Source organism: Colletotrichum scovillei (genome assembly GCF_011075155.1).
Source record: "Colletotrichum scovillei strain TJNH1 chromosome Unknown Contig00015, whole genome shotgun sequence".
Taxonomy (NCBI): Eukaryota; Fungi; Ascomycota; class Sordariomycetes; order Glomerellales; family Glomerellaceae; genus Colletotrichum; species Colletotrichum scovillei.
The window spans coordinates 28613-39379 of record NW_023336273.1 but is presented as its reverse complement, the minus strand read 5'-3'; the positions used below and the strand labels follow the sequence as shown (position 1 = coordinate 39379).

General features: G+C 50.4%; 1 protein-coding gene across 1 annotated transcript; it reads left to right on the top strand.

The window, feature by feature from the left end:
• Positions 1-2277: 2277 nt before the first annotated feature.
• On the top strand, positions 2278-3098 carry HER10_EVM0003910 (uncharacterized protein). Its single transcript, XM_035473571.1, has one exon. It carries the CDS (start codon positions 2555-2557, stop codon positions 2945-2947), a length of 393 nt encoding a protein of 130 aa, XP_035325717.1. The 5' UTR covers positions 2278-2554; the 3' UTR covers positions 2948-3098.
• The last annotated feature ends 7669 nt before the right edge of the window (positions 3099-10767 follow it).

Here is a 10767-nt window from a genome sequence, read left to right as displayed (position 1 = left end):
TTGATCTCAGATACCGATCGGGAGTTGGCCAAGAGATGAAAAATACAGATCGCTTGGACGCTGTGCGCAATCAGCAATAGAAAAAGACGCCTTGGGGTTTCTTCTGCGACCGTGTACGTCAGCTGGGTGGAATGTGGGACACATCGAAACTTACCTTGCCGCCTTGAAAGCGGAGATGAGGTCAGGCCTAACGCATCCGTGGTTTTGGTTTAAGAAGGTTTGGGGGCGTAAGATGCTATCATCTTCGGTCGTACAGTAGTGTAGGGTGGAATGGCTAGTCTGGAGGTTCATTTGATGCTGCATCGTAGGTAACACGACATACATACTGGAAAAGCTACACACTGTGTAGGTGCCCTTTTCGGAGCGAGATCGTGTTTGTGCATCGTGAATCATTCAACCAAACAACTGTTATACTAGTCGCGAGGAGCCAATTTTGGCAAAAGTCTTAAACAACGTTTGACTACCTTGAGGGAATAGCATGGCAACATGTTGCATGTTACGGCCCACGGACGTTTGTCTTTTTTTTTTTTTTAGAAAAAAAAAAGAAAAGAAAAAGGAAGAAAGAGAAAAAATATTTTTGTTGGCGAGAATCGGAGGAACCGGGTGACAGCCAGAATGGAAAGAAAGCCCGTAGAATAAGCTCCACGGGGGCAAGACTCGGTTGGCTTGCGAGGGTTGAGGAACAGGATCCAGCAAGCAAGAAGATGATCACCAGGGTGACGAACTTGTTACAGCGTAATGCAGCCGGCAACTGGTGGCGAGCGGGCTTCAATTATTCTAGACGGATACGTGTGTAGCAGGCTTCGGCTCGATATGAAGAATTCCGGACCGGTACCGCGTTTCATTGATCTACAATTCATAATATTCGTACTGTAACATTTAGGAAAGCCTTCTTGTGTAGCTGAACCGTCCTCGTCAATCTTTTTTTGCCTCATGATGAGCAAACATGCACTCCAGCGTACGTTGAGGTCGATCATCCTATCAAGCCCCTGAATCTATAACCTTGATCGCTGCATTCCTTGCTGTCCGACACACCTCTGGCACGCAAGAGTGGGCACCCCTTAGATCAGTCGAGGATTGCCACAAACTTCGACAGCTGAGGACGGAACTGGTCGGGGTAATTGCGGAGTATACGGTCCGCGGCAAGTGGACGTAGCAGAAGAAACTTCTCTCCAGTTTAATATTTTCAACTGACGGGAGACATCAGCATTCTCGTTGCACAGACCCGAGAAGGGTGGTTTTCAGACAGTATTCAGGGCAATGAGATGGCCATCATCAAGCTCAACGAAGAGTAGTACGTCTCTCGATACATCTCAATAGAACAACCTTTATCTTTTATGGAGCTGGGCGATCGCGTGGAGGTCGAAGTTCCCTTTTTGAGTAGGTAACGCCGTCTAACCCAATAATTCATTCCTTGTTGACCTCTTCAGAAAGGATCGACCGTGTGTTCGTTGCCACGGGTATCCTCGAGGAAGCCGGGTCTGATCGACACGCGCACACAGCCAGGTCTACGATCTTCCTTCCCGGGAATCCGTACGGAGAGCTGGATGCGACACGGTTCGGTATCTCAAAAGCAACGCAAGAAAAGATCCGGAGGGCCTTGGTCCTAGTTCTTTCACGTTTACGAAGGGCATGGTGGACAATGACATGTTGAACATCTACAGTGACCAGCGCCGAAAGGAGGCAGTTATGCTGGCCATGACGGCGTTGAATCATCTGGCGCCCATCATCGGCGTGTGCGACATCCCTTGGATTACCGAGGCATCGAGAAAGGATGGCGTTGGCAGAGTAATACTGGCCATGCGATATAATCTGTCTGCGAGAATACTGGCCTGCCGTCGGCACGTTGATGTTCCGGGACATGGAGACCGTCATCTCGAAGGTCGAAAATCGGGCACTCTACCGGGATTAACGCCCATGGTGATTGATATGTGCGAGGAAACATCCCAGGTACCTTGAATGTAGGAGCAAGCAACAGAAACATGAAGCAATCGACGTTGCTTGCTTGAGAGTTTCCCAACTAAGACTACCAAGTACCTTTATCCCAACTTTACTTGCTCAGTCTTGTGTTCGTAAACACGATCATTGTAACCCTGGTCTGTAGTTGTACGGATTTGCTTCCATTAGGCGGCTGAGTCTCAGTGAACTCAGATTCGCATAAGCCACACTACGTACATAGCGGCCCCACACTTTGATCTCTGCATGACGCACACCTCGCCCTGTCTATAAGACACGCCCCGTGTCCAGTTCCCCTGCACATCGTGCAAGCCGGATCCGCTGAGAAACCCGACAAAAGAACCGGTGGATCTTGAAAGAACTCCTGTCAGGTCGATAGGCACGTGCGGCAGCAATTGTGCGCGTCTGTGGAACTTTCGGCTGACGACTTAAGACTACCCTTTCGGCTGCCGCCGTACCCTCCTTCAGCGTTTCGCCCGATGTCTCCACCTCCGACCTTTCCTGACCAGGATTGGTATCGCCAGTCTGTCCTTCCGGTGTACCCAGCTCACTATCACCAGCTGACACAAACGTAGACGCACAAGCTTCCATCTCGAAGATGTCGCCCAAGTCGATCTCAGGCAGGCCGAGAAGGGAACCTTCCTCAGCCGCGCCGATCGCACTCGCAGTGTCAGCGTCGCTCATGGAAAAATCCCCCATCATGCCCTCGCCATCTTGGTTGAGTGGTGCTAAATCCGTCCGTTGTTCGTGTTCTACTGGGTTGTCGGGGGGTTCGTCCACATCAGCCTCGTCTTGCTGGACGCCCGACACGGTGCTGCCAAAAAGAGCGGCGCCGCCATCATCGGCTTCGACTTCGTGTGGGGCATCCGCTTCCCCACTTGTGACTTCCTCCGCCGTCGTGTCTTCGTCTCCCACGCTATCGGGCGTTCCCCGCACGCTGCTTCCGACCACCCCCACTTCGATTGTGTCGCCGATCTCCGCCGAACTTTGACCAGGTTCGGACGTTGATCTCTTCCGTCGACGGCGTGTGACCCGCCGTCGGCGTCCGATGCCGTGCATCCCCTTGAAGAGTTCCGCCAGCTGGTTCGGATGCACGTCAGTTCAAGCCGTTCATGCAAACGGCAGAAGGCTTCTGTGCCAAGACCTACAAAACGATTCACGTCGGGAATGCTTTGGCCGTCCGGGACGTGGACAGCTCCATCTAATTGACCGTAGGTCGGATTGAAATGGACGACGGCCGAGAACACGTGGGCTCCCTCGCCCAGCTGCACGGCCTTTCGTTTCGCGCTTGCCCCGCATTTCCGGACCTTCTCTTTGGCCTTTTTGTCATGTGTGAAGACGATCTTGTCCGACGACACGGGGGCCATGGTATTACGAGTTGAGTGATCTACAATCCGAATGTGATCCGATGCCGTCTATTGCCCGAGAATAGCTATCGGGATGGGATTCTATTGCCCTCAAGTACGACGATATGGAATAGAGGCCATTACAGACTTTGTGTTGAGCTTCGAAGTGAGCCAATTTGATATCTTGTGGTTCGTAGACCGCAGCTCTTTGTTGATCTTCGACCAACGTCTACTCTTTCGCGTACAATTCGAGCAGCTACATAGCAATGATTCTTGCTGGCCCCTGTGAAGCGACTGGTCATTTTTGATTATTCGACTCTAATTAGCCGGCTCATATGTGGACTTCAGTCGAGAAAACATCTAAGAGACACAACAGGTTCTTGAAAACCACGTTAGCAACTGCAAGATCTAAAACCTGCTGCCGTGTAGAGAGATATTCTGGAAGTTTTAGAGGTGCTTGGACCGATGAAGATAACGGTCTAACGCTTCGGCTCCGCGTGATACGGCGCGGTGGCCAGATCATACTACATCGAAAAGACCGAACGCTAGTAAGCCCGCAACAGCACTATGCAGCCGCATCCGACCCTGGAATTCGGTCATGGTCGACAAAGAAACCGTCATCGCAGTTTGTTTCTGATCTTTGTGCCGATCTTCTCCGGCAGAGTCATAAGCGGCCACACGCAAACCTCAAAATTGCCATGTTTGATGATGTCCAGGGCGTTTAGTGGGGATGGTAAAATAGCTGTACCTGGATTCGTCCCACGCATGGAGCCAAAATTGGCTTTCGGGTGTTCAAACTTGACGGTCGATTGATTTTGGATGCTTGAGGATGTTTGCATAGTGGCCTAGAAGCGACGTGGCATAATGTGGAATCTCTGCACAGCGTCTCATTACTGATTTGCTCCTGGCATGCACACTTCACCTTCACAACTAGCATACATACATACGAGATGGTTATCTGGCCCTATAACTCTAGAAGCTAGCACGTTCCATTCACTGGCGAACCTCGCAGACAGTAAGACGGCAAGAAAGAAGAAGAAAAACATTCTGCCAAGTGACTGACTTTACGGGACCGAAAATCGGCCAACAGCTCTTGGTATGATCAATCCTGCGACTAAGACAACCCAGAAGCAACTGCTTGATTCGGAGAGGAAGGGCGGGGTCAGCTCGAGGCAAGTGCAGCAAGTACCGTTCCCTAAGATTTGCTAGCCACATCACTCAGAACAACAAAAGGCTACCGAGTTTGCGACAAAACGAGAATGCAGAATGCTCCGACCAGAGAACAGTCCTGTAAATAGACCTTTTCATGTCATCAAAAGACACCAACGACGTGTATAGGTTGGACTTCGAAAGAGTCCATACAAATGATTTGAGATTAGATCGCATTCGGTTCCATCATTGATCGAACCTCAAGTACCAGTAGCCATCGCAACATCAAGTGATCATATTACCTCATTAGGACAATACATTGACACGAAGCATGATCACTGCGGCCTTGTACTGCACGGCTCAATGCTGCTAAATCGGATGAAGAAGGCTCTCAGGTCAGGGCGAAAGACAGCCCGTCAAACTCTCAGGATGTGAGATCGAGCTACACATCAGCCGGCCAAAGGAAGGAGGGTATCTCGACGCAGTCAACGCTCGCCATATCACCTCCGAGACAAGAGTCCGCAAGAGCTCAGATTAGTGCATTAGATGAATGAGGTTGTCACGATATCAGCGCTAGCAGACTGGGTTGCTTCGCTCATTCCGCGAGATAGTTGGGAACAACATGAAAAGACAATCAAGTTCACGATACTTGAGATAAAAGCGGTCTATAAAATCGCTCGGCTTGAACCGATTTCATTCAGTGGCACCTCATTGCATGAGCTCGTTGTTGTACAAGGTGTACACAGGAAGTAGTCGATACAGTTAACCTGCCTTTCTCTCCTCACAATCCCAAGCATCAGCTTTGCGGGCTGGCTTTCACACTCTGTGTCTCCCATACCCACCCGATCACAACATATCTGCGTCGTAATAGACGTGTCCATCATGATCACGAACCCAAGCGCAGAGCAAGGTTGCCCGTCTTAGAACGACTTGGTGCTTCAAAGAGACTAGCCGAACGATAACCCTCAGGGGCAATGGTAATTTAACAATAGGTTGACCAGGATCACGCATGGATTAGCGGATATCAGCGTTATTGAATCGTGTCATAACGGGTCAACCGAGTTCGCAAGGGGGTCATTGAATATTTCAACATTGGCATCAGATAGGGGTAAGTGGTCGAGGCGAACACATATAAAGACCACGAAACTGTCGACACAAGTTCTTGAGGTACAATCGTCAACACTTGCACATCAAAACGAAGCATCGCGGCAATAAAGAAATGGCTATCGCCGGCACTTCCGAGACGAACGCAGATCGAGGCCGCGGAGCGTACGATACCACAGGCGTTCCGAAACCACCTCCCCGTCCAAAGCCGAGGTAGAAAACGACGAGGTACGTTTGAATGAGAGTCTTATCTTTACACTGTCTAACAGCGCGCGTCACAGTGCAAGCTCATTTCTGTATACACGAGAGCAGTTACGGCATCGTAAGCGATAGGCTTGGACCATACGGTGGTGGTTCTAGCCGCAACAGAGAAGAAGCTTGGGTTTGGAGTGTGGGCAACAGGTTCTGCTGGGACACAATGAAGAGGATGTTATCACTTTTTTCACTTACGTGTAGATAAATAAGCAAGAGACTTCTAAATACTGCTTGATGTCTGACTTCTCTGCGCGCCATCCTATAAGTGATTGTCTCTTTGGCTCGGTGCGCTTCGAGGCCCTGTATCCCCCTCGGGCTTGCCCTCGAGCACAGGTCCCTCGGATGTGAGGAAGTTTTAGAGAGGAAAGGATGGCGTTTCCAGGTTCGGGAAAAGGGGAACGAAGACACCTAATCAAGACATTCGTGGTGTCGCCGGCAACATCCTTCTGAGCAGTAGAGAAGTCGATCTGGGTGGCAATCCAGATTAAAAAGTAAAAGAAAACGTACAACCTTCACTCCACCTGATATCGCACGATGGATACAGAACCCCACGCGCCCACCCTACATCCCATCCATCACTTCCCCCTCCTGCGTGAGTGTCTGGTAATCGTGGTTGCTAGAAAGCAGCAAGTGGGTCTAACAAAGCCGGTCCCATACGTATACACCGAGAAAAAAGACGTAAAAGGCTACAAGGTGGTCACAGCCGGCGCCATGTGAACCGGCTGCGCTGATGGGGGTCGCCGCGGTCGTGTGCACCGTCGGCCGATGGTAGGTCCATGACGGTTGAACATCACCACCAGACGTCGCTGTAACGAGACTGATCGCGGTGCTGATGCTCGATGTATTATGGTCCATAGTAGTGTTCCACAATCTATGGGAGGATTCCAGCCTGTTGGGAAGTGCCGTAGTATGAGTTGCAGTCGTATGGGTTGCAGTCGAGGTTGACACGTCCCCTTCCATGGCACAAGTGCATATTTGAGGAAGCTCGGTCACCGTGCTTGAGGGCGACTGAACGGTACCGACTGTAGGGGGAGTAGTGTACAGATTGGCAAACGCCCAGATCTCCATGGTGACGTTCAGTGTGTGACTTGGTGCGACGTATGCGCAAGGCTGCAAAGGGACTCATGGAGCATCCTGTTATATACAGCATTCTTGACCTGACGCCAAAATTGGCTGTCGACCTAGCATCGGCTCACTACGAGGGCTTATCTGCCTCAAGAGTTTAAGCTGATGAGATTGCAGTTGAATACGGCTGATGTGACCTGCATTTTTGAACATAAATAGTTCCGGCGCCATGAGGCCTAGACAATCTTCGGTTTCTTCATCTCGCAACTTCGAAAAATGACAACATCATCTCCGCCAGATCCCCTTCTAGTGCAGGACGAACAAGCACTTACCGATGCTTGTGCCTATGCGAACGTTTTGCTTTCTCCCACAAGTGTATTCTCGAAGCCTACGTCACCAGCATATCCACGGAGGTCTCCCGGACCTACTATACCTCAACTAAGGCTCGAAGACGCGAACGAACTTCGGAACAGCAATGTCATAGAAAGCCGTCCTTCACCGTTTCGCCCAGAGAGCATGTTTTACCCTGTCAACACAATATTGTTGTCAAGCCAGATGATTAGTCTCAGAGACTTGGAGATTAAACCAGGTCCGAGCCGGGCTTCACAGTGCGGACGAAGCAAACAAATCATCGCGAAGCAGCTCAGCCATGATGTCAAAAGTCATGATTTCTCACAATCATCATCAGTCTCTGAGGGCTGAGGCCACTATAGCACGGATGGTCTGGGACCTAGAAGGGATACAGCGACATGTAGTTCAGAAATGTGCGCCTCGAAAGAATGAGTGTATTTTAATAAATCCCAAAGAGAGGCTATACGGACTTTTGCACATTCTTCAGCGTATTCGCAGCCATGCTTTCGTCGGCCATTGACACGAAATACGAGATGCCTAGAATGTTGCAATTCGACTCCGGGCCGCTTGATACACAACAAAGAACTCTTTTCGTGATGTAAGCTGAGTAACCACATGCAGACCTTCACTTTGGCGACCACTGGAAAACAGGTGGACAACTCCAAACGCCAAGATAGACACCCACCACACGACCATCCTCCGCCGCAAAATAGCACACCATTCTACCATTGACGAGCTCCGTGATGAGTCTGCCATGCGTCACCCAGCTGAATGTGGCCCCAGGCGTGATCGGCTCGTGCTGAACGGAAACGCCGGAATTGCCCTTCTGCCTGTTGTTGCTGGCAAGAAGTCAGACTTCAGGTATGTGAAAGGGGCTGGATCAGAAGCGTACCGTGAACGGCCCATATCCGACAGATTTCTCTTCTCGCTTGGGGGGGGAGCAGGAAGTCTCAGATTCTTTTGCTGTTCGTGTGCGTCCGTCTCAGCTCGTTAAGCCCCCGCCAAGGACCTAAAAAGGCGTTCAAATGCTACGAAACTCGGTCTCTGGCAAAGAGTCCTCCACGTACCTCAAGTTTGCTTCCTCAGATAATAGGCTCCTCGAATCGTAGGCTTGTATAGTCGTGACGAAATCGTGAGTATGTACTAGCCAACCTCGATCAGTATTACTCCCCCACTACAATACAACTGCCAGCCTCACTAGGGCATTCAGAGTCGCTGGATTCAGCCGTAATAACCTCCTTTTCACCCGCTTCGATTTGAGCCCGATGGATATCCCTGATGTTCGCAAACTTCGTGTTGGGATCGATCTGAACAGTCTTCCTCTTCCTAACTGCAGCGTTGGTAACTTGAGCCTCAGGTGAGCCAGCTGCTGCTGGGCAGCTGCCAGTTGCCAGGCCTGCTCTGTGAAGCCTTTTCACCTTCCTGAACAGCAGCCGTTGAGTGCTGGTATCATTGTCGAGTTGTATATGCAGTTGACCGCTGAGCTCTGCCAGCTTCCTGGGTGTCGACCAGACCACTGCAGAGGAAGCAGAATCCCATGGCTCAACAGGGTAGTTTGTTGACCATTATGGCATCGCTTTTGCCCCGACTGGTTGGTTTGGGTGTGGGCTTAGCAGAAGGCTCAGGTAATACCATAGGGTTCATCAGGGGCTTAACCATCGCTACAGGGTGTAGACCAGTCCACTTCCAACCACTTCTGATGTTCGAGACTGATAGACCAGCAAGTCGAGCCTTCTGGTAACAGTCCAGGAAGTTCCTTTTACCTATAATGGTAGAGTCGTTCCATTGAGACAAGTAACCGAGCTCCTTCCGATAGGCTGACTTAACAGGGCTGAAGACAGACTGGTCAAGTGGCTGGAGGACATGAGAGGAGTGTGGTGGTAAGAACAGTAAATGGATATTGTTAATATAGCAATTCCACATGAAGTCTGTCGTCGTATGACTCCCATGCCCATCCACAATCAACAGTCGAGCCTCGCCCTCAGCCTCATAGTCTGTGGGATAAACACCTTCTCTAACCATTCAATGGCAGTTAAGTCTGTAGTCCAGCCATTATCTGTTGCTGTAAACTCCCACCCATCGTATGGAACCAGATGTAATGGAAACCACTGTTGTTGGACCGTCTTCCCTTGAAAATGATAAGAGGACGAAGTGCCCTACCCAAGGCTGAGATACACTCAATGATAGAGACCCATGCCCTCGACCCAGGTTGTTTCTTGCGAACAGACGTCGTCTCAGCCATGCCCAGCACTAACCCATTAGCTCCTGACCCTCGAGGATGCCAGTCTCATCCATATTATATCTGTTGGCTGGTTTGATGTCCTTGATCTCAGGGATAGCAAGGAACTTAAACCAGTTCCTAATGACCTCAGTAGATGCCCCATTAACGCGTCTAGAATCGATGGAACGACTTCTCTGAACCTTAATGATAGGGTTCCTTCTCACGAAGGCATAGATCCAGCCTTTTCCTAATGGTTTGGTATCCCCAGCAGCAGCCAGAACTCGCTCTGCGAATTCCTTCACCTGTTGGTGCGTTGGTGCGAGGCCCAGCGAAGCCTGAATGCGAACCCATTGTGCCAGCTTACTCTCCTGGTCAGGAGACAGCCTCTGCCAGTCAGCAAAAGCCACTTTCCTAGTCTGACCACCTTGGAGACGTAGTTGGAGGGTTGATCGTGGTATCCCATACTCCAATGAGGCTCTCTTTGACTCTTGCCGTTTGAGATGTCCTCGAGAGCCTGACGAAGCTGATCTTCGGTATATTGAGGCATTAGATATAGAAGAAGGTATGTGCAAAAATGAGCCCATTTGGACTCGAATTGAAAATGTTGTGATAAAAGGAGGTTGGGGTGGGCATTGCGTTGTGGTGGATTTTCGCGTTTTTGTGGGTGCCAGAAACAGGGGTGCGGGAAGTGGGGTTTGACTTACAGAGGATCGCAAAACCGGTGTCCGCTTCGCAAGTATAGTTTGTCTGTTGAGCACAGACCTTCCATGGATTAGGTACATGACCGGAGGCAGGGGTACCTTGTCAGCCACCACACTGCATTTGCTCCTGGGAGCACGGAATGGCTTATGGACCATATTACTGACAGGTGGCTTTCATAACATAAAGCCAACATGACGCGAGCCAAAATAAGCTGATGGTGTGCGTTGACAGCTTACAGTGTCAGCAATAATAAGCTTCCTCTCACTTATGCACCGCGTTAGAAACACCATATTGCTTTATCAGAGCCGTCATTCCATTCACGAGGCAAGCCACTTTGATAAGCAGGTTATGGCACCGGCGATACTTCCACCATATGCCTCATTTGGAGCAGCATCTCGCCTCGGTGCGTCCCCGAAGGCACAATTCCGCGTCGAGCGCACATCTACGTCGGGGTGACCGAGCGGAACCCGTGCTTGTATCGGACAATGCCGGAATGCACCAGATCGAAAAGCTACGAGACGTGCGCGACGATGCTGGGTTGCGACGTTGTGCTTAATGCTACTCAGCCAATTTGGTTTCAATTTGGTTTATGTCGTCAACCTCGTCAAATGCTCTTAC

Excerpts from the sequence above, each read along its gene's own strand:
- HER10_EVM0003910 (XM_035473571.1), top strand. The coding sequence starts at position 2,555 with ATGTCGCCCAAGTCGATCTCAGGCAGGCCGAGAAGGGAACCTTCCTCA.